Source organism: Fistularia commersonii, chromosome 19, assembly GCF_037954325.1.
Source record: "Fistularia commersonii isolate RoL2024-O1a breed Wild chromosome 19, RoL_Fcom_v1.0, whole genome shotgun sequence".
In the NCBI taxonomy this organism is placed as follows: domain Eukaryota; kingdom Metazoa; phylum Chordata; class Actinopteri; order Syngnathiformes; family Fistulariidae; genus Fistularia; species Fistularia commersonii.
Genome location: NC_141302.1, coordinates 13,589,642 through 13,614,544, shown reverse-complemented (window position 1 = coordinate 13,614,544; position 24,903 = coordinate 13,589,642). Strand labels below are relative to the sequence as shown.

General features: G+C 40.8%; 1 protein-coding gene across 1 annotated transcript in view; it reads left to right on the top strand.

Moving 5' to 3' along the window:
• The window catches only part of ache (acetylcholinesterase (Yt blood group)), a 28,622-nt gene extending 3,984 nt beyond the window's left edge, over positions 1 to 24,638 (top strand). The window contains exons 2-9 of the mRNA XM_086166484.1: positions 10,301 to 10,823; positions 14,689 to 14,912; positions 14,993 to 15,253; positions 15,739 to 15,961; positions 16,927 to 17,172; positions 19,655 to 19,847; positions 20,905 to 21,083; positions 22,657 to 24,638. Of these exons, the coding sequence (XP_086022610.1) occupies positions 10,394 to 10,823; positions 14,689 to 14,912; positions 14,993 to 15,253; positions 15,739 to 15,961; positions 16,927 to 17,172; positions 19,655 to 19,847; positions 20,905 to 21,083; positions 22,657 to 22,778 (1,878 nt within the window). The 5' untranslated portion in view covers positions 10,301 to 10,393 and the 3' untranslated portion in view covers positions 22,779 to 24,638. The remainder of the gene's footprint in view (positions 1 to 10,300; positions 10,824 to 14,688; positions 14,913 to 14,992; positions 15,254 to 15,738; positions 15,962 to 16,926; positions 17,173 to 19,654; positions 19,848 to 20,904; positions 21,084 to 22,656) is intronic.
• The last annotated feature ends 265 nt before the right edge of the window (positions 24,639 to 24,903 follow it).

Genomic DNA, 24,903 nt, shown 5'->3' with positions numbered 1-24,903 from the left:
TGTTCTCACAGCCTCTGGAGCCAGAACAAAGTTCCTGCTTCTGGCGGAGGACCTAGAGGTTTTTAGTCCCGTTCTACTCCTCCAATTTGACGGAGGTGAAATTCTCCTTTGGACCAGCGATCAGTTGTGATTCCCGTGGAGCTTCTACATCACTGACTGACGGAGGAAATGGCACCAACTGGCATGGGGATTTGCAAAAAATGATCTGTTTGTCATTCTTATTTTACAAAAGCTTGCTTTTGTGCCGTCGTCTCAGATAGTAGATTCAGGACTTAAAAAAAAAAAAAGTTCTACCGTGTATGTGAGTTATCTGCTAACCCTGCAGCAGCAGTGTCTCTTTTATCAGATGCCAGCATTATTAGCTTGCTAAATGGTCGCGATTCAGTGAAATTATTTCGCGGTCCTTTCTTTGTTGAAAACCCGACGCTCTTGATTTTATACTTTTTCTGTCGTGGATGGTGCCGCTCATGTGCGATCAAGTCAAGAAAAGTGGAACGACTATTAGAAAAGGCTCCCAGTGGCTGCAGTGCGCCATCTGGCGGTACTAGTTTGATATTGCTTTTACAAAAAAAGTTGAAATGAATCCTGCATAAGTAAATATGTAGCAGGATTGTCGTCGATGAGATGATATAGCCACCTCTAATTTGGCGATATCTTCATTTTTCCAGCCAGAGATTCTTCACAAAAGGCCAATATCCCTTCCAAGGCACCGCAAAGCTGTTGTTTCGGGTCGTGAAATCGAGACGGGGGATTTTCAAACGGGCCGTCGTCGGAAAAACAGCGCGGGTCCTTAAAGTTCAGCGTATTTCGATCTACTCGCAAAAGAGGATCTATGGATAATCCCAAATGAATGTACGTATGGAAAAACAGCTGGTGATTCTGACTGGTTTAACCCACCCGCCCCCCAACCCGCCCCCCGTGAAACCAATACTCCTGTGAACTTCAGACACAAATTCCTCATCTAATTTGAGATGTGACACACTTTCTTCCCTCCGCTCGGGGTCTCCCCTCTTTCCACTCAATCACCTCCAAACATCTCGGAGTCGTCCCGATCGGCACGTCTCGTCCTCCCGTCGCGGGAATTTCATTCGTATTCCGGGGAAAAATGGCGTCTTTTTAAGATTGAATGGCGACTGCTGTGCTTGATATTAATCCTCATCGCGGCAACTAAAGTAATCTCGGGCCCAGAATGACCTCTGAAGAACACGCAGCAGAAAGAGAATTTCAGTTCTAGATGTTTTGGTTTTATTTCCTCTCCCTGTGTGAAGCCTCTGTCTCCGACTCTGTCTAAGAGTTTCCTGAACTTATTTTTAGACAAAGAATTTGACATGAGAGCTACTTTTCCACCATCTTTTAACAGTTTGCCCTGCGGTTTCCACTGAGTGCAGACCGTCCACCTCTGTCTCAACATAATTCCAATAAAGTTGTTAAGATACGTAATTGGTGCTCTGTGTTCTAATATTCTTAAAAAATGTCTTTGTTAAACCAGCTGTTAATTTCAAAGTTTAAAACCAGCAGTTAAATCAATAATAAAGTCAAACAAAAGGAAAAAGATGGCCGTTATTCTTTATTTTAAAGGGATGTTTTATGATTCATTACCTGCACCGCTTGTTCTGTACTCGGGAACAGGGGGGGCTTTGATTCATACATCATTTTTAATTTTTATTTAATTTTAATTTTTTTTTTCATTTTTAATTCCTCTTCCCTCAGCTGCAGGGAATGTTCAAATCTTTGTAGTTAACAATTAAGACAATTTATATTTCATTGTATTTCTTATTCTTCCTCCTTCCTACTATTTCTATTACTGTTATGTTTTTGCTTGAAACTCCGGCACAACAATTTCCTTCGGGATAAACAAAGTTATTCTCATTCTCATTTAGATACTTACAACCATTCACCCTCCAATTTAAACATCATTTATGGAGACAAACAGCCACTCATGCTTTCCTTTACATGTGTTTTTGAGACAAACAACAATTCAGTCTTGCATTCAACTGTCTTATAGACAAATGCAACTTCTCATTCTCTTATTTACGCGTCACATGGAGGCAGCCATTCACTCTTCATTCACACGGCTCAGTATTGAAGAGTCTCCTATGAACCTCCCACATATTTTTGGACTGTTGTTCCTGCTGTTGTATTTGCTTCTTCACCTGTATTTTGAAGAACTGTAACTTCTTCCTGTTGTCCCGATGAAGTGAACATACCACGGTATGCTTGATTCAACCGGAGCTGTAAATATTAATGGATGGATGAGGTTTGGGGTTCATTTTGCACAAACTGCCACAGCACCACCTGCATAATTAATATCTACAGCTGTGGCCTAGTTGCCAATATATGACCTAAATTCTCAATATAATTTGTGAATTTAAAAACACCTTCTGCGCAACATCGGGGAAAGTGTTTGCGATGTTGCATCATTCCATGCTGTCGGGCGCGCGCTCGTAAACTCTTTTTATCTTTGAAGAGAAAGTTTTTTTTAGGTTTTATAAGAGGTGAAAGATAACCTATCTTTCCAGAACAGATCTCTCAATGTGCAGGCATTTACAGAACTTTCTCCCAGAAAGGTTGACAGATGTTTCTTTTTGGGAGTGATGAGGATGGAGAGGAACGGGTCCATCAGAGGGACAGCACATGTTAGATGTTCTGGAGATAAAGTCAGACTGAGCTGGTTTGGAGATGGGCAAGGGAGGGATAGTGAAAATCCGAGTGGAAGAATGCCAGAGAGGAGGTTTACAGATGGAGGGGAAAAGGAGATGAAGTTAGTTGGTGATGATTTGGCATGGCCACCGCCAAAGAAGAAGAAGAAAATCCTCAGAAATGTGCTATATCTGAGTCAACACCTCGTATCTGTGCTCGACTGAAGAACCATTGAGATGTTGCCAGAATAAGTGTAGGTCCTCCTGAACTTTAAATCTTACTGTGTTTTTATCAAATTTGATCAGAGCTGGAGAAGACAGATACCTACCACTGCAGGCATTCACAGCATGTCGGTGTATGGGGGGTTTATTCCCCTCCCATAGAACACCAATGTAGGACTAAAATGGTGAAAATGCAGTCCTTCATATGACCAAGAGTGGATTTTCTGTCTTTGCAGTCCTTTAGAAAAAAAAAGATCTCGCAGGATTGTGAAAAGTCGAAATCTGCTGTTCGTGGAATACATAAGTTGAATTGATCTGAGATTCTTGAAGCGTTTGTTGACATCTATCTACGATGCAGATCGTCCCCCTGGAGGCCAATCGCTGCTGGAGATGATCCAGCCGTGAACACCGTCAAACCCCAGATAACCAGACCTTCTGGAAAATGCCATTATTCTTTTAAAGTCCTCTATATCCAGCGCAAGAAGCAAGAGCTTAGGTCTGCCTCTCACAGTTGCGAGAACAAAATGATGCGATCCGGTTCCTGCAGTTTGTTCTCCGCACGTCATCCGGGAAAAACGTATTTCTCGCAACCTTTCCTGCTGCCGGGAAAGGTTGTACCGCGATGGATAGATCTGAGGATGAAAGTATGAAAGGATAAAGTATGGGAATGTTTGTAAAACATCTAGGAGGGCATAGAGGAAGGCAAGATTTGCGACAAATTAGCAACGTTCATTGTTTCCGTCAGATTCCAGCGATGTGGCTGCGAGGAACTTTGGGAGCGTGAATAGAGTTCTTCTCCTACAGCATGTAGAGGCCTTTACTCCTCTACCCTACCTCCTCTATGTTGTGTCCGCCACCCAGCTGTCACTACTATAAATAATTGCGTGGCATGCAGCCCCCCTGAAAAACATCTTCCCCGTATCCATCCTTTCCACCTATTTACACAGCGGTGATTAGATCAGCATTAGCGCGCGGCTAACACAGTTTGTGCATTTTTTATAAAGCCAATCAATTTTCTTTAATGTCACTCCGGGAAAGGAAAGGAGTTACGATGCATCATTTACTAGAATGCGTTTGAAAGAAATCCATAAAGGTTAGTGGAAACTTGGATCTTAATATCTTTGTGACATCAAGTGTAGCAAAGAACTGAAACCTTTTGGTGTTCAACGGGACTTATTTCTATTAAATGACCGAGACATAATGTAATGTGTTGTAACAGACACGCATGAGCAAAGGCAGGCTGGAGATCTTCCGGTTACAATGTCTTAATGCGACACAGCAGAAGTCGCCTTCTATTAGGCGAAGACCAAACAGACAAACTGCAGCAATATGACAGCGGCGACTAATTCAAGGAAAGCCTGAATTGAAGTCTGATTCGTTCAATTTGGGGACTGTGAGATATTCTCCACCTCGATCAGAAGAGCCCAAAATGATCCAGATTAATGTTATTTGACGGCCAGAGAAATGGATAGTGGCAGCCCGGCGATCATGCTACTTTCATACTGTAAAAAAAGGTGACCACATACCTGATTTACTGTATTACGTCAATATATTGTCCATTTAAAATGTTTACATGGACATTAGAAAAGGTGGAGGATATTAAGTACTTAGGGTCAACAGTCCAGAGCAATGGAGAGTGTGGAAAAGAGGTGAAGAAATGGCTTCAAGCAAGTTGGAATGGGTGGAGAAAAGTGTCAGGTGTACAAAGCAATAGAAGATTATCAGCCAGAATAAAAGGAAAGGTGTACAAGACAGTGGTGAGACCAGCGATGCTGGATGGACTAGAAACAGTTACAATGATGAAAAGACAGGAGGAAGAACTAGAGTTTGCAGAGATGAAGATGCTAAGGTTCTCTTTGGGAGTGACCAGGATGGATAGGATCAGGAATGAGTCTATCAGAGGGACGGCACATGTTCGATGTTTTGGAGAGAAGGTCAGAGAAGCCGGACTGAGATGGTTGGGTCATGTACAGAGGAGGGATGGTGAATATATTGGTAGACGGATGCTGGAATTGGAGCTGCCAGGCAAGAGGTCTCGAGGAAGACCAAAGAGAAGATTTATGGACGTAGTGAGAGAAGATATGAAGGTAATTGGTGTGAGAGAGGAGGATACAGAGAATAGGGTTAGATTGACAAAGTTGATTCGCCGTGGCGACCCCTGGAGGGAAAGGCGAAAGGAAAAGAAGAAGAATAAGGTACCACTTCTGCTTTTCCGCATTAACCACATCCTCTTCAAGTGTCTGATCAACCACACAATAGTTCCGGGACACTTGTGAGAAAAAAGTTCTGGCGTCTTAACTAGCACATTTTGCTATTTAAGAAACATCTTTGTGGATTCTTCGGGGGAGGGGGCGTGTATTGTTGATCGATTAGTCAATGTTGAAAAAGAAAATTAATCTTGGGTAGGCTGTTCGGGTTTCTTTGGTTGTATGTAGCAATAAACAAAAAGGCATAGGTGTATTTCTTGGATTCAGAGATGAGTTTCGTGGACTAATGTCAAGATCCTGTGTCAGACCATCATCCACCGAGCTCATTTACCGTCACGTTAGGACTTGATCACAACAATGCCTAAGGCAGTTGTCGCTCACCTGTTGGCTCAGACGCTGCTATTTATGTTTTGCAATGTGTAGTTGTCACAGTGCGAGTGTGTATGTGCATGTGTGTCCGTGTGTGTTCAGTATCAATACTATTTCTGAACCCGTTCCCTGCTGTTGCATAAAGGATCTATTTTAGTGTCACCTCCTGTGTCCCACACACTTTTCCATTTCCACGGTTCGACAATCCATCAGTGTTGGTGTTTCTCCTTGTCCGGCTGAGCTGCACACACACTCTGAGATGTGGAGCCGCTTGATCGTATTGTATTTAACACGTGTTGTACAATATAACCAACACCGTGCACATGAAACATTATCCGCTTCTACACGTTCAGACTCGACTGATTGATTATTAAAGGTTGGTGTATTTCTGTCCGAGGGCTGCGATGAAAAGTAGTTTATATTGGGAGAGGAAGTACAAACAGTCTGATGGGTATTTTAGTATCTCAAGGACATGGAGGGGATTTACCGGCCTAACGCACGATAAGCTATCATCAAATTATATTGGAGGTCAAGACGTAGTTGTATGTATCTTGACGTAGTATCCCAATTTCTGCTGCTTCAGTTTAGGAGTTGTTGAATCTCCCCTTTGCTTGTTCTCCAAATAAAAGTTTCATTCTTTGAGATTCTTCTAGCCTTCTATCTGTTTAAGTTTAAATATTTATTAACTTCTCAACCAATCTCTGAAATACTGTAATGATTCACGCTTTTGTGCTTAAGTGGTCAATATAAGGCTATATAGCAGCACTATCTTATTTTTGTTATTATTTGTTGGTGGCCTAATAATCAGTAAAGATCTGATCTTGGAAAACTGACACCCCGATCGTTATTTATATTCCCTTTTATTCAAGAAGAGCCAAAATTGGTCACCGTGTAGGTTCTCTCACTACAAACAAATCCACACATCCACCTTCTGCCTCTTCGGATCGCAGAGAGACCGAGACTTCCTTCTCTCCGGCCACTTCGTCCACCTCTTTTGGAGGGAATCCTGAGAAGTTCGCAGGCCAGCTGAGAGACTAAGTCCCCTTAGTGTGTCCCTGGTCTTTGGCCATTCAGCTCAGCTCCTTCACCACGAGAGGCCGGTGCAGCTTCCCTTATTTATAAACAAAGACTCTGAGATACGTGGACTCCTCTGCCTGGGCAGGATCTCATCCCTGACCCAGAGAGGGTACTCCACTCTTTCCCAACTGAGAACCATGGTTCCCCGATTTGATGGTGCTCTCAGCTCAGAACCGTTAAAGTGAGAGCTGGAGATGACGGTCGGATGAAGCCGAAAAAATCACATTATCTGCAAAAAATCGAGAATTTCACTTCGACTTCGAAGACAACCGCTGAGCCATCACATTACTTGTGATCTTCACAATTTGGCCGTTGAATTTAGCCACACATCTCCTTCTATGTAACCATGATTTCTGCTGCTCTTGAACCTTCAGCATCAATAGTCTTATCATGAAGATTGGGGTCCTCAATAACCCTCCCTATCCTGTAGTATTTTTGTTGTTTGTTTCTGTAAAACAGCTACAATGCTGGTATTTAAAGTAGAATTTTGCTTGAAGACCCCCAAAAAAAAAAAAAAAAAAAGTTATGTTTACCTGTCTGTATTGAAACATTGGGTCAAATTTGTTTACATAATTTGTTTATGTATATTGTATTTGTATCCCATTGGTTGTTTGACTTAGCTTTGTGTTTTTACTCTTTGATACATGTTAATTTGCCTGTATCATTAATGCACTTTGAATGAAGACTTTGCCGTTTTCCGGATTGTATGATTTCTGAAGCTCCTCCTTCAGATGTCGCATAAGTAGAGTTCTTAGTCCATGTTATTGTTTCAAATAAAATTTCCAGTAAAAGCAAAATCATTTTCTTTAGTTTTTTTTTTTCTTTTCTTTTTGGCTTCTGTACACCATCCCAGAAGGTAAGAAAATCATATCCAAATAAGAATAAGAATAAGAATAACTTTAATTATCCCGAAGCCGAAGGAAATTGTTGTGCCAGAGTTTCAAGTAAAACGTAACAATAATAAATAATAGTAGGAAATTGTATAAACAGTATAAAAAAGGGGGGAGAATAAGAAATACAAATAAAACTATAAAGTGTCTAAGTAACAAGTCAAGGCTATAAAGTGTCCGCAAATCATATGCAATTATGACTTACTAGTCTGTAGAAAACATGTCGATCCAATAAATGGACCCATAAATAATTATCACCAAAATGACAGACGGCCATTCACACCCTCATTCTCGGGTTATATACAGACAGACAACCATTCACCCATTCATTCACACGTCTGGGCATTTAAGAGTCTCCAATAAACCTCCTGCATGTGTTAGGATTGTGGGAGGAACCTTGAGAACCTTGAGAAACACCACACACTCACGAGGAGAACATGGAGACTCCGCACGGAAAGGCCCCCACGTGGGAATCCAACCAGGGACCTTCTTGCTGTGAGGTGGAAGCGCTAACCCCCTGCACCAACGTGCCACCCACTACATTATTATGTAATGATATTTGTGTTTTATGTAATCCAACGGAAGGGAAAGGTTTTCATCTCAAATCTAAACTATCAAGAAATGCCTTACTGTAAAGAATAAATATGATGAAAAAGTAACATTTTCATTCAAGCGGGTAAAATTTGATTTGACATTTGCTAAAAACACTCGTGCCCATTGAGTTCCAGCCTACCGATAGTTTGCCTTCTTCCTATGAACTCAGGAATGGGTGGAAATATTAGAAAGTACACAACGAAAGCAACCAACGCCTTGGTATTTCAATTTTTCTCCCAGTTATAACTGTTAAACTAATAAGCTTTAACATTTTGATTTTACAGGTGAATTGAAAACACTGATTATATGGTTGAAATGGAACCTGCCAGAATAGTAAATCAGCAAAAAAAATATTTTATTCTCAAAGCCAGATACAAGAAAAATGGCCAAGAACAAATATATGAGCAGCTATGACAGAAACAAAGTTGTGGCGGCAGCTAGTTAATCTGTGTAGTACATCTTCCAGTGATCAGTTCCGACTTAAAGTAGTTAAAAAGAAAGAAAGAAAAAAAAAAATCAGTTAACAAGTGACAATGGCCGACTGATGTGCCTGAACACCAAGAAGGTTCATGCCTGTTCTGTAGCTGCAGACCAGCAAGGTGCTGACTCAAATGCTGGCTCCTGTCCATTGCTAAAAGCATTTCACAAGCCTCGGATCCTCCCGTGCATCCAGTTACTTTGACTTTTACCGTCCGCTACGACGTGTTTCAGAATGACTCCAAGATAATAATGTTTCCATGTGGCAGTGGCCTCTTTCAGCTCTTGGTGTGTCCTGCCAGAATGCAAAAATGGTCCTCTTGAACTCCACAACCCCAAGGGTAATTCACTGTGGTACATTGAATAAAGTTACGTTTTCGGTATAACCCGCCTGGGTCATAAAGCTGACATACAAGTATTAACCTCAGCTTCCCCCACTTTTTCTTCTGCTCTGCTTTTGTCCTCATCATCTTCCTTGTCACCAGAGTCCTCCTACTACTGTGCAATTCCAGATCTCCCTCAGATTACATAGTCTATACAACATTAGTCTACCCATTTGCTTCTACCACCGCTCTTAGAAGTTACTGTATGTTCCTGTCTTTTCCCTTTCCCAAACTCTGGCACCATCTGTACCTGTGTTGCCATCCTGGATACCAAACCTGCCCATCGCATCTTCATTACCTCTACTGTCTTACCCAACATGTCCATCGAAGTCTGCACCAATTACCACTCTCAAAACTCTGGGAATACTCTGCAACACTTGATCTAACTCACTCCAGAATTCCTCCGTCTCTTCTGGCTCACATTTCACCTGTGTTACAGAATCACTAATAGCATTGAGCATCATACCTTAAATTTCTAGCTTCAGACTCATCGGTCTATATTCCTTACAAACTTCTCCTTCAATATAACTTACACTCAGTTTCTCTTCCTGTCAGTACCATGATATTACAACTTAAAACCTGCACCTTGTCACCTTGCTACCTTTCCTCCTGGTCTTCTGGACACAAAATAGCCACCTTCCTCTTCTGCTTCATAACAACTGACTCTAGCTTTATCTGTCATAGTTCCAACGTTCAAAGTCCCTACTCTCAATCCTACACTCTTGACTTCCACCTGTCCTTCACTTCACCCACGGTAGCCCAATTTCCACCGGTACACTGTAGGTTATCAGCACCAATGGTGGTGGTGGTTGTTATCACTAACCACTGTGATCGGTCTGGTACGAAAGTCATGGCATGGATTTAGTTTGGCATACGTTTTATGTCGGATGACCCTCAAGACACAACCTTCTGACTTTATCCAGGCTTGGTAACAGCACAAGGAGAATACTGACTTGTGTGCCCTTGCGTCTGCATTGTTATTCATAATAGTTTGTCACACATTGACATGTATCTTGTTTCAAAACATGTCATTTAAAACTAAAAAAACAACCAACCAATGCCTCACCCTAAGGGGAAGCAGGTGAGACCATTGTTCATGCCTTGTTTTGTTGCTTTGAAGTACACTATTTAAAACCCTGGGCTTTTTCAGCGTTGCAATGACCGACATCTAATATCAGTGTTTTCAGAATATTATGAAGAAAGAAATTAATATCTTGAAGTCAGTAGAGGTATTTTCTTATTTCCTTTGGCTAATATACACGTAGAGCCTGAGTATGAAATGAAGATAGAGATATGTGACCCTTATTTTCAGAATTTAGATTTCAGACACTGAAATACTTGAATCTCTTCACTTTTCACTTTAACATTTATATCTATTAACCTACTCTCCTCCCCTGTGCCACTGTAATCACGTGAGCTTCTGTTTGTGTTTGTGTCCGCAGATCCGAGGAGAAGCAGAAGAAACCCTTCCCTCCCTGATTTGAGCGGGAATCACAACCACTGCTTCGTCCTCGACAACCAACTCTATCTCAGACATGCAGACCTCCGTTGTTTTCCTTCTCTCTCCTTTCCTCCTCTGTGTCCTCCTCCCCCCCTGCTCCTCTCAGAGCGAGGCAGACCTCATCGTTCAGATACAAACTGGCCAAATCCGTGGGACACGTCTTCCCGTGCTGGAGCGAAGCTACGTCACCGCTTTTCTGGGCATACCCTTTGCTGAGCCTCCAGTGGGGAAGCAGCGTTTCCGTCCTGCTGAGCCGAAGCGCCTGTGGTCAGGAGTATATAATGCTATCACCTACCCTAATGCCTGCTATCAGTTTGTGGACACCACTTACCCCGGTTTCCCGGGCATTGAGATGTGGAACCCCAACAAGGATATGAGTGAGGACTGCCTCTACCTGAATGTGTGGGTTCCCCCCACACCCAGGCCCCACAATCTCACTGTCATGGTGTGGATCTACGGTGGAGGTATGTGGTTACCCCTTCACTATCTGCAGGTGTTTTTAGCAGGCATTTTGTATGTTTTGTGAGACTTAGAAGATGTTTCGACAAAATCAATCATTTTCTACCCTTTAGTTTGTCCACTTGCTAACTGAGATTTGGGGTCTTCTTTGGCATTCACGGCAACAACACTCATGTTGAGAAACAAGGATTTAAATATACCAGTAGTGGACCGTCAAGGCTTGCAAGGCCTTCTCTGCTGGCCTAAAAAAATATCTGAATCAAAGGCTGATTTTTATTTTATTTTATCCATGAATATTTATTAAACAATTCCAAATGGTCTGTATGTTTCCTATCATAGCCTTTTCCCTGGCTCTTCTGCTTCCAGGCATGTATTTTCATATTAAAGCATTTAGCCAATCACATTTCTGCCATTCTTTGTTGCCAGGGATGGTCAAAGTCAAAGAAATCTGCTTGGAGGCCTGCAGAATCAGACTCCCAGGCGCTCTGGTCCAAAATAAGTGTCAATGAAACTGTTGCCTCAGATTTTGAGTTGCGACACTAAGAAGGCCTTCTAGAAGGCCAGCGTGTCACACAACCTATGATTGGATAGTCAGAGAGTATATGCATCTGAGAGACAGGCTGCAGTGAGCTGCATGAACACAAATATAGTTTTGTTGATATATAGCTGATTTGTCAATCCATGATGGCTGAAGGAAGAGAAGAAATTTATATGGTTTGTTTCTTCAGCAACAATTTATTGTGGCTATATTGAGTTATCTCTGCAATGTAATACTGTAGCTCTTAATACTGCATTTCTGCATAATAAGATAGCCATAAAACAGTTATTTAGGGGTGGATTGATAAATGGAGCACCACTGAAGTCCTAGGTGTGAAATGCATGGCCTGCCACTGAAATAAACTTTATTTTGTTTTACACATTTATCCATTATTTATTTTATTATAATCAAAATGAATGATATTGAAAAGTTTACATGATGTCAAATGTGTGATTTTAAAGAGTGTTTGGCACTCGCCAGTTAATAACATGTACTGATCTTTCCGGCACCTTCAAATACTACCACCCTCATCATTGTCTTTCAAACAGGCAAGAAGTTGAGTCATCTAATGATAAATAATTATCGAGGTGTTTTTTAAATTTGTCATTCTCCTTCTGAATATTGAATATCTTGATCTACTACCGGCTTTATTGAGTTGCATTAAACAAGCTAACAAGTATCAAAATAATAAAGATGATAGACGTCAATGCAAACCATTGGAATTCTCCAGAGGCAGAGCTTGTTAAGGATTTCCTTGACGTGATCTTTCTACTGCTTGATGATGTCCCAAGTTGAGGTCAACAGGTTTCCTCTGATTTAAATAGTAAGGGTCAATAGCCATGATTCCCTTTCTAGAATTGTCTGGCAGTTTGTCAAAGCCTCAAATGTCCTTTTATATTTCATCTCAAGATGGGAGTGAGGAGAAGGGGTGAGATCGGGAATGAGTCTATCAGGGAGACAACATACGTTAGATGTTCTGGAGATAAACTCAGACTGAGATGGTTGGACATCCACAGAGGAAGGACGGTGATGATCTGTATAGAGGGATGCTGAGATTGGAACTACGGGGCAGGAGGCCTAGAGGAAGACCAGACAGGAGATTTATGGATGGAGGAGAAGAGGGCAGGAAGTTAGTCATTGCGAGAGGAGAGGTTTCAAATGGAGGCAGTTGAATGGGAGTGGCTAAAAGGAAGACAATTCTTTATATTCAGTACATTTGAAAATACTTTTTCAAATATGACCTACCGTAATTTCCGGACTATTGAGCGCACTTGAATATTAGCCGCACTGGCTAAAAATAAATAAGTATATATATGTGTCCATACATAGGCCGCACTTGACTAGCAGCCGCAGTTGGCCATGTTTTTTTTTTTCTGAACAGTGCCTATAACAGGGCTGATGAAAAAGATAAATAATAATAAAAGGAAAAGTCCTTCCATTTTCTATCCCCGCTTTATCCTTCTACAGCTGATCACTATCTTCTTCCTCCTGTGCACTAAAACCATTAAAGTGTCCTCCTCAGTGTATGAATTGAACAGTCCTGGAATTTCACGGAATTTCATTGGTCCAATGTGACGGGACTAAATGTTTTGCCGGCATGAATCTCATCAGCCCAAAACGTCCATAAATTAGCCGCATCGTCGTTTAAGCAGCAGTGGCTTTTAGTATAGAAATTGTATTCACAAAACGGTAATTGGACCATTGGGTCGGGGGGAGCTTCTAAGTCATTTTGAATTTTGAAATATAATTCTAGCAGTGGAACTTGACAAGTAATTTGTGGAAGGGAGGTCATCCTCAGACTACCTCGAATGGTTTCTCAACCCAGGGTGGATGCTAGAGAACATGAACTTTTTTTCTGTATGCAAATGCAATTTTCATATCATCCTCAGACCTAATGTTATCAACCTCTCTCCTGTCCCTAACTGAAGATTTATCACATAAATACATTGTCATAGAACTGAAAGCCATAAGTCTGGGCTTATACTGGGCGTTTTATTAGACACTATTTAGCTCATTTCAAATGTATAACATCAAATATCTTGGAATCCAACTATGTGCTGACACGGATAATGTAACTATGTCTCCTCTCTCACAGTGGATGGGAAAATCTAAGTAAATGGAGATCAATCAAGGAGGGCCGTAGAAATAATAGTTTTTGCTTTGTTTAAGGCAGGAGTCCCCAACCCCCAGTCTCGCAAAGAAAATCTTTTTTGGTACAAATTATATTTTTTTCATTAGATATTCCTGATCTGATTTTGAAAAATGACTCTTTCAACATTTTCCTCACCGCCGCACTTTACTCTGTCGCGCCATCTCACACATCAGCTAGCCCAAGCTCGCCCTTGAAAAAAAATTAGACGGAACAGAAGTTGCTGGAGAGCCTTTTTTGGGAGGAAATGAGCAAATATATGTTTGTGGGGTGAGGTTTCTGCAGTGACAGCCACCAAAACATGACTACGGAGAAGACTGGATATACGTAACATAATTCAAGTGTTACTGTCTCCCATCACCCGCAGATAGAACCGTCTTGTAGCGGGTAAACGAGCTCCTACAATATGGTGAATTTATAGTGTAATAGTAATTTATTGTAATAGTAATAACAATTTATTGTAATAGCTTGATATAAAGTGTAATTTTATTCAGATTAAATACTGTGAACTGACAAAAGTTTTTATTATTTGAACCCCCACACGTCTAACCTCTCTGCAGAAACATTTCCATGCATAAAACTGGTCCCTTGTACAAAACAGGTTGGGGGCCGCTGGTTTAATGTATAAATCGATGACAGTTCTCAAAATGAAATTGAATTAAGATTTACATAGAAGTTTTCAAGCAGCAGAATGAGTTCATTAACGACAGTCTGTAGGATGAACAGAAACCTAGAATCTGTATGCGAAAGCCTCATAATCAAAGACTGGAAGCCTGACCTCAAATCTTTGTTTCAAAATTCAAAGGTAACCAAGCATTGGGCGAGCTACGGCTTACATATAAATAGCCACAAATAGAAAAGGAAGTCATAAACACATCAATCACCTTTCAAACCTCAGACAATGAGATGGTTTTTGGTGGAACCCATCCGAAAAAACTCACATAAGATACTTGGTATACCCTGACATAAGAAAGAGTACTTCTCGATTTGAAATTAAGAATACCACAAAACACTCCAATGTGGCAAAATGCCATGCACAGAATTATTGGACATTTTCTCCATACCTAAGTATCATTTGGGAACCAATGTAATAAAGACAAGGCAATACTGTACCTTTGCTTTCCAGTCATGGATATTTCTTAAAGATAACTTCAGGTTGGTTTACTTTTTGACCATTTCCCAGGGTTCTACAGTGGATCTTCTTCACTTGAGGTTTATGACGGCCGCTACCTTGCTCACAGTGAGTCAGTCATTGTGGTGTCCATGAACTATCGCATTGGTGCCTTTGGGTTTCTTGCTGTGCCCGGTTCGTCTGAGGCTCCCGGCAATGTTGGCCTGCTGGACCAGAGGATGGCATTGCAGTGGGTACAAGACAATATCCATCACTTCGGCGGAAACCCTAAACAAGTCAGTCTCTTAATTCTATTGTTTGGACACAAGGAAGTATGTTTGAGATTATTCTTTACCAACTCTGTCAATTGAATTAGGTGACCATCTTCGGTGAGAGCGCTGGTGGAGCTTCAGTTGGGTTCCACCTCCTCTCACCAGATAGCCGGCCAATGTTCACCAGGGCCATCCTGCAAAGTGGGGTCCCCAACTCCCCCTGGGCCTCAGTCAGCCCCGCTGAGGCACGTAGACGGGCAACGCTTCTTGGCTCGCTGGTGGGTTGCAATGGTGGGAACGACACCGAGCTAGTGGACTGCCTCCGTGGTAAAACTCCTCAAGAACTTATTGACCATGAGTGGCAGGTAAAGAAAACTGACAAGTATGACAGCGCTACTAAGTCTCATACATTTTCATTCTCACAAGCAGTTCGTTTTTTTTTTTTTTTAATCTTCTTGTTTATACCATAATGACATCCTGTTGTGGAACAAAACACTGTTACTCTGACTCATGTATTTTCTCCTTGAATTGTGTCTATGCTGCTTGCATTGCAAGTATGTTTGATAATCCGTGTTTGAGAACAGTTCATACAGTGAGACATTTTCTTCTGTGACAAGAATTATTTCAAAAGTGTCCAAATGAAAGTATGTAGTCAGAGTTACCTGTCACCATTCTGTTTTATGTACCTACTTCTTACAGAAACTTGAAGTACAACCTGAAATTAATACAATCTTGAACCAACCGAAGCTTAACTCCTCATTCTTATTATATCCTGTCACTTAAAACGAAATCACTATGAGCAAAAAAGTATTCTGTTACAATTCTATCCCTTGTCATTGGTTTTGAATAGGTCCTGCCATGGTCAGCCCTCTTCCGGTTTTCATTCGTCCCCGTAGTCGATGGAGAGGTTCTACCCGACACTCCGGAGGCCATGCTCAACTCTGGAAACTATAAAGAAACTCAGATACTCCTCGGAGTAAACCAAGATGAGGGCTCCTACTTTCTGCTGTACGGTGCACCGGGCTTCAGCAAGGACAATGAAAGCCTTATCTCCAGAGAAGACTTCCTGGAAGGTGAACCTCACTCACTAAATTTGACCAAATCTGAAAATGCATCACTCACAGAACATCCCTGCAGATTTATTGGCATGTAAAAGATCCTTGTAACACATTTCTAAAACTGTTACCGCTTTCAGGCAACATGCCTGTTTGCCCTATTCCTTATAATCCAAATGAATATTGTTTGTGTAAATATGCCGGTGCCTGCTGGATTGTCTCAAGTATTGTGAGCTTTTTCTTGATAATTCACCAAAGACCTGCATGGAGCTGGAACTGTTTACATACAAACAACAGAAATGATTTATGGTCAGATTTGTGATGCTTGATCAGATACCTTGTATCACAAATTAATATCAACCGAAATGCTTCTATTTGCAAAGATGGCTTCTGGAGATTGTGCTTATATCAACACATACAGTGGTACGTTAAGATACAAATATGATAAGTTCCAGAAGTGGGTTCGTAATTTCCTATGTTCGTATCTTAAATAAATTTGATGATTATTAAAAAAAATACACAAAATCAGCACAAATATATAAATTATATCCAGATATGCATACTGTACGAACTGCCAGAAGCTGCGAGGCGTTCTTCATGTTGAGAGCAGAGCCAATTCAGAAGATGCAGCAGTTTCAGGAAGCGTATTGTTGTGTTGTGGGAACTTGTTTGGCATGTACCGCACAAATTTCGAATTTTGATTTTCTCGCTCTTGTATTCTTATCATGATTTTTTTTTTCATATTTCAAGGATAAAATTTGCTCGAATCACGCTTTTTATAAAAAAAAAAAAAAAAAGTATATAAATTGATTCGTATCGTAAGGAGCCACTGTATTCATTTATGAGTGAATATGTTTTTTACATACTTCTTTAGATATTATAAAAATGAAAGACCAAAAGTTAATTTTCTCAATATCTCATCAATACTCTGACAGATCACTGAAGAATATTGTACATCTTGTTCATCACATGCTGCTTAACAGGTGTGAAGCTTAGTGTCCCCCATGCAAATGACATTGGGCTGGAGGCAGTAGTGCTGCAGTACACTGACTGGATGGATGAGAACAATGGCGTGAAGAACCGCGACGCCATGGACGACATCGTGGGTGACCACAACGTCATCTGCCCACTGGCCCACTTCGCCCGCTCCTATGCCCAGAACATCGCCCTCAAGGGTAACAGTGGCGGAGCCGCCTCTGGAGTGATGAGCATCTCGGGAAACTCACAAGGTAATCCGAGTGTGTATCCTTTGGTATGTGTTTGGGCATTCGGTCAGTGAGTTAGATATGTCGGGCAGAATCTGAACATTTTTTCCTCAAAAGTTGATGAGAATGGTTTAGACCTGGTCATTATTATGATGGTTAGGCAACTACGTCCGAGCCTCTCTGCACTTCTTGTCGGTTGCACTTGCTGCAGTAAACCCTGTAACTGCCAACAGAGCCATGCTTGGCCAACCCTCCTAATTTCCAGGACAACTATTCATTTTATGCACTGATCAAGTGCCACAGTATATATTAGCACGGTTGCTACCTCCAAGCATTACTTTCTGTAGACTTCAGCAAATCCCTGGCATTTAGATCAAAGTCTGCACATTATCACCAGGGTGGCAGTGGTGTTTCATTGATTGGGTTGCTAGAATTTTTTTATCACACATTTTTAGGAATCCCAAGATGCCTTAAATCAATGTCCCCTGCCTGTTACATAGCAACAGCATCAGGACTGTCATGTATTGGAATTATGTGCCCGACTCCTGACAGCCTCCCATGTTATTTTAACATAACCTCGTCTTGTCAGAGACGAATTTTTTTTTTAGATCACAAAGTTGTTTTTTTTAGATCATATTCAGTGACATAGCACTGGAAAATGCAATGTATTTCTATTTTTACTCCCATCACAGCAGCTGCAGTTGTACGAGGATTTGACACCATGCCAATCCTTTTGACAGCATTTGAAGCTCAGTTCAAATATTTTCTCTTTATTCTAATGGAAGAAGCTTTTTTTAACTAAAAACTAGTGATATCAGACTTGTATGTAAGTTACTTACCTGTAAGTAAGATAGAATCCAGTATAGTTCCTTACCGGATTGCGAAATTGCAATCTGGTCACAAATTGGACCAACAGTAGACGGTGCAGATCTTATTCTCAGTTTGGACCGTCATCCACATTTTCAGTCAGGAAATCAGGGACACTGCTTTTGAAAAGTTACTGGGCTGCGATTAAGCAGTGCTAAAACAAATGGCTGCCAAGAACTGATGTAGTTTTATTTCAGAATGAACTTGGGCCAAAAACAAATAACTTGAGAATGACATGTTTTTGGTTAGCATTCTCAGAATATACCATCAAGATGTAGTCACTCCATCCATCAAAACAGGGGTCAGCAGCCCACAGCTCCCTGTGCTTTTTTGAAAATAATTAACGAGCATTGTTTGGTTTTTCTTTTAGTAATTTTAAATTTGGAGATTATTGCAATCTTGTAACATCTCACATCAAACTATATAACTCCTCCCCTTTCTGCAAGAGGGAAACTTGGCAGCAGTAAAATCAACATCATGTTAAGAGTGAACGTATGTAATGTTACAAAAGAATTTTCTTGGGGATTAATATTGTTCTAATCTATTCTATTCAGTTATATTCTAAATAAAACTGGTTAAAATATTTTTGTTGCTCTTAATAAGCAGCTAGAGAACACACAGAGAGAGGACGGCATTTTGCATTTTTGCTTTGCTGCCGGTGGATCATTTAAGTTTGTTTTTTTATTTTTCCATAAATACTCAAATAGACATTGAGTATTTTGCTTAAAAGTAACGTCGTTTTTTTTGGAGTTCAAAATATTTTGATTTTTAAATTTCAAAAGGGTTGTGTAGCTCCCAGTGCTCATTGATTTAAAATAATAAAACACATATTTTGATTATATATAGAATAATTGCAAAAAAAAGTTATATGTCATGTAAATTAATTTTTAAATTTCAAAAGGGTTGTGTAGCTCCCGGTGTTCATTGATTTCAAATGATACAACACATATTTTGATTATACATAGAATAATTGCAAAAAAAAAAAGTTATATGTCATGTAAATAAATTTTTAAATTTCAAAAGGGTTGTGTAGCTCCCGGTGTTCATTGATTTCAAATGATACAACACATATTTTGATTATACATAGAATAATTGCAAAAAAAAAAAGTTATATGTCATGTAAATTAATTTTTAAATTTCAAAAGGGTTGTGTAGCTCCCAGTGTTCATTGATTTCAAATGATACAACACATATTTTGATTATACATAGAATAATTGCAAAAAAAAAAGTTATGTCATGTAAATTAATTTTTACATTTCAAAAGGGTTGTGTAGCTCCCAGTGTTCATTGATTTAAAATAATACAACACATATTTTGATTATACATAGAATAATTGCAAAAAAAAAGTTATGTCATGTAAATTAATTTTTAAATTTCAAAAGGGTTGTGTAGCTCCCAGTGTTCATTGATTTAAAATAATACAACACATATTTTGATTAAACATAGAATAATTGCAAAAAAAAAAAGTTATATGTCATGTAAATTAATTTTTAAATTTCAAAAGGGTTGTGTAGCTCCCGGTGTTTACTTTAGGGAAACTGGTCCAAATGGCTCTTCGTTGCAGACCCCTAAAATAATCAGCATCTAACATATGCAGGTCAGTTCTGACCATTTAACACCAGCCATCCTCTCTATGCAGGAGGGGTCTTCCTGTATCTCTTTGACCACAGAGCGTCCAACCTGGCCTGGCCCGAGTGGATGGGCGTGATTCACGGCTACGAGATCGAGTTTGTGTTCGGCCTGCCGCTGGAGAAGAGACTCAATTACACGCTTGAGGAAGAGAAGCTCAGCCGCCGAATGATGCGATACTGGGCCAACTTCGCACGAACCGGGTGAGATGTCAGAGGGAAAAAGGGGGGAAGGGTCACTGTGCTATTCTTTTCAGTATTTTTCAAACAGTTTGTAGCAGTCTGAGCATGCCCGTGACAAAACAAGCACCTATACTGGAACAGTTCGCTACATCATGACGTCCAACTGTTTTTGGATGCTTTTCTCAGAAAATCATGCCACCGTCTTTAAACCATGTTTTGTTTTCGCATCTTTCCCCCCCCAATAAGCTTTCGGTACATCTTTAAATCATGTATTCATTCAGGAAAATGGTTTATTTTCATCGAGTGAATGGTAAGTTGGTTAACTGGTTGAGCCTGGTTGATTTAGCGAGATGTGAAATTTTGCCATTTGTCGAGCACTACAGTTTTTCGGTTTAGTCAAATGGAATTTTTAAGATCTTTTGTGTTATAGGGCCTTGATCGTTTACCTCCTCTGATGCCAAATGTGCAACACAGGTCTTGTTTGGATTTGGTTTGGAGGCAAATCAGACTGCGAGCAGAACAAATCTGTTTTTCCGATGGTTTTGTGCCTATCATAATGTCAAACCCAGTTTCCTCAAGGTCGGAGCATACTGTAATCTCATTAGTTCAGCCTCCCCAAAACCTGCACAGAATTATTCATTCTTTTAATCTAATCATGGTGGGAAAAGTAGAGTAAGTAAAGGCCTGCCGTGGCTCCAGCAGAATGCTAATGTGGATCATGCACCGACCTGTTTCATAAATGATATCTTGTAGGTGAATCCCAGATTTGACGTGGCTTTTGGTTCAGTAGTTTGTGCGACATGTGAAATAAGCACTAGGAGACCTCCTTGAATCTGTTTTTGTGACAGTGGCCAAAAGTGGGACAGCGTTTGCTGTAACTTATACACCTCATCATTATATTTAACATCCCGTCATACCTTTTTTTTTTTTTAGACGGCTAAGTTGGGAATCCCTAAACCACACCGTCTTATTATAAACCCCCATTAATAGAATAAACAGTGATAATTCTATCCAAGTTTATTTGTTCTCAGCACCCCATTACACTGAATTTAACTGTACTGTCACACACCTCCCCCAGAAATCCCAACATGAACCATGACGGCTCCGTGGACAGCAGGAGGCGCTGGCCTCTCTTCACCGTTACCGAGCAGAAACATGTCGGACTCAATACAGAGCAGATGAAGGTCCACAAGGGTCTGAGAAACCAGATGTGCGCTTTCTGGAATCGCTTCTTACCACGCCTCCTCAACATTACCGGTAAACAAAACCTTTTCTCTAAACAACCAAACTCTTCACATAAAGGCAAATATTCGTAATTTAGAATTTAGCAATACAATAAGTGCAAATGGAATCGGCGATTTATGGTACCTAGATGAAGGGAAATAAAAAATGAAAAAAAAAAAGTGATTTTATTCGGCAAAAGCAAACTATGGAGGATGAAAGTATGAAAATACATGCACCTTCGCAACAATTTGGTCAAAGGCCAAACGGCTGGTTCAGATGGACACCAGCACTGTCCAGCTAGTTACCACTGCTCCACGCTCACATTAAACACGAGTTAAATGTGTTCTGCACCCAGTGTCTTGCAAAACATCTAATTTCATGGAAGAACAGAAACATCAGCCCGCTTGGATGATGTGGGATCTACAATTTTGGCAATTTATGCAACATCCTTTCCATCCATTTCCACTTTTAAAACCCCATTGTGTCATGATCTGGACACACAATAGGCTTCTGCCAACAGTCCCATTGACATGTTCAACCTCATATGAGTCAAAATGTGTTATTTCCAAATTGTGACAAGTGTATCGGACGATCCTCCTCTGATAAATATATAAAATCAACATGGATAACAAGTCCCAGGCAGTCATTGTCCAGCGCAATATAAGCACAACTTCCAACATATAGTTGGAAGATTTTTGAACGTTCAGATTATCTTGCTCAGCCTCAGTGGAGCCAAACAGATCAATGCAGCTCCTTAATGCTTCCAACAAACAAATCTTGGTCATTTCAGGTGTTTTTGGCCATTTTTTATGCATTTTTTGGTCTGTGACAAGCCTGTAATTGTGTTTTCATCTTTCTGGATCCGAAGATCAAATTAGAGAGTCCAGAGTTGTTCATGCTTTTGACTCATAGATGACACACTTTTTTTTTTTTTACATGGTTTTCACATCATGTCAGCGCCATATAGTAATGCATTCTGCTATCCTTATTGAAGAGATCTTAGTGATTGACCTTTGCTATCAAAATAGGAGACTACATTGAGGCTAATAACTAATTGGTTAATCTTAGTGATATCAAATTCACATTATCTATGATCATAGATCATATTATCTTTGATCCCTCTGATTCGTCTCCCTGAGGCTTTTGAAAATAATTAATGAGCATGGAATTAAAATGTTTTATATTGGTTCATTTTTAAAACGTAATTTTAAATTTGATTACGGCGATCTTGTTACATCTAAATAAAACATGTTAAAAAAATTTTGTTGCTCTTATTCGCCGACCGTACCCGCAGGTAAAAGGATGACAGCACACAGAGAGAGGACGGCATTTTTGGTTTGCTGTTGGCATATTTAAGTTCGGGGGGGGGTTTCTGTTTTTTTTTTTTTTTTTCATAAATACAAGAAGGACTCAAATAAATGAATTTTTTTGCTGCATGCAGAAATGTCACCAGTTGTTGATTGATTTAAAAAAAATGTTTCCCAACTGTTCCAAATGGAACCCCCTGATCTACGCAGAGACATGTCAAAGGGAATACTTCCACGTTACGGTTCTCGTCGTATTCTGGTTGGCCCGAAGGTACATCCCCTGTGCGTCTGTGTTTCAGACAACATCGATGAGGCTGAGCGTCAGTGGAAAGTGGAGTTCCACCGCTGGTCATCCTACATGATGCACTGGAAGAGCCAGTTCGACCACTACAGCAAGCAGGAGCGCTGCACTGAGCTCTGAACCCGACACACCAGACATGCTCCTCCATAGCATTCACCCCCCTCTCCTTTCACTTCATCCAAGCCTTCTATCTTGGTTTTGAATTTCCATACACACACAAACATACACTGACTATATTTATATTATTTAAATTATTTATTCTGCGTTGGTGTTTCCTGTGTGACTGTTGAGTTCAAGCGCTATGGAGGGAATGCGTCATCTTCACGGAGGAATAATAGAAATGTCTCATTACCTCGGGGGATTTGTGTGTATGTGAATGAGTGAGTGAGTGAGTGAGTGAGTGAGTGAGTGCATGTGCGTGTGCATGCATTCATCCATCTTTGTGTGTGTGTGTGTGTGTGTACACTGGTCTATTCGTGTGACTTGTATTTGTGATAATCTCACTGTTGTTTGTTTTTATTCCTTCTGTTCAACATATCAGGGTTCTTGTTTTTGGAATCGACTGTGTCGTGTTTGTCTCTCGTCCACGACTGTGACCGACCACGGTTCTCCCTCACGCTGCCTGTGTGTCTGTGTGTGTGTGTGTGTGTGTGTGAGTGAGAGTGTGCGTGAGTGTGTCCCGCGTGGTGAAACCATAAGCTGTTATTTCAAGACTCTAGTAGTGCAAGAAGACTCCCTACGTTTTCAGCTGTCTCGGCCGGCTTAACGCGACACTTAGGAAAGGGACAACAGAATAGTGGTACCTTCTGTTTGTTTTGTAGATGATGATGTTCAACCTTCAGTCCAGCTGATTCGCATTACATATAAAAGTTTAGGCACTGGTACAAGCGTTCCCATTAGCGGGGTGAAGCATGGTATAAGTGCAGTTTTCAAATATGTAATCACATGTTTTCTCAGCCAAGAATTAAAGCAAGTTCAAGATATATTTGAAGACCAACCTTCGGGAACTCCTTAGATACAGCATTAAGACACGCAATGACATTGTAATGTGATTTTTCCTATTTTTTTTTTTTTTTCCACTCCCGCCCCTAATAGTGGAGGTTAAATGCTTACATTGATTTAGCCAAAGACGGTTAATAGTAACTCCCCTGGCTTTGGTTAGTGCGCTAGCTGTAAGAAAGAAGTAAACAACAGGGACAAAACGAAGTTGGGTGATGTTCATCAACCCAAAGGGTTACGTGTAATTATGGTCTGGGTACAATCAGGTCATGCCCTGCCCGACGGCATTGATACAGGCGATGGGATCAGCAGTTTGTTTATTGAGATAAACCCATAGATGTCAGGCTCTAGTTACTAACCCTACCTTCTACCTATGAATACTAGTCACCTACCCTATGCACTAACCCCTGACCCTAGTTGACTACATAATCTGTGAACACTAACCCCATAACCTAAGCTGTCTACTAACCCCAAGTTACCGGAAAGACCCGGATGGGATGAAAAATAATTAATACACAAATCAAGTGTGCGACAAGACCCAGAATGGCCGACGACGAGACAGGAAGTAAACAAACAGGAGGGGTGAAGTTAAAAACGGGTGCCAACAATACAGAAACCACTGGAGCCCCACCATTATCCGATGAATCGGCTTTCCTATGTGCTTTTTTAAGACTCAATTCTGAATCCTATCGAGTGACTGAATCCAGTTCGACCCCATCTTTTGGAGAAGTCTCCAAGTAACGCATTGTTTTATAAGGGTCAATGGAAGAACCCTAACTCAGAGAAAACACACACACAATAAAAAAGTTGTCCGTGTTCAGGTAATCACGTCACACAATAAATACAAAAGAAAATATGGCGCTGTCAGCATGAATTTAATCTGATTAACGGCAGATTTAACCGGACGAATCGACTGAACCGGACAAATTTTCGACGTTGACAAATGATTGTCGTTGTCTGTTCGTATTTTCTTCGCCTTTTCCCCCCCACCATTATAATTTTTCACCCTCCTCCTCTCTACTTGCCTTACTACCCCGTCGTCCATCTCTTCCGCCACTGTAATCTTTCTTCCTTTCCCTCCTCCTCACACTCTTTTCCATCCCTCTTAACTCGCCGCTCGATATCATCTTCCCCGTCTTTCCTACCAGCCCCCCCCCCCCCCCCCCCGCCCCCCCCCCCCCCCATCCGCCTGCCTGCCTGCTCATTAGTCTAATGGACTCTGAGTAATTCACTCAGAGGCAGAATA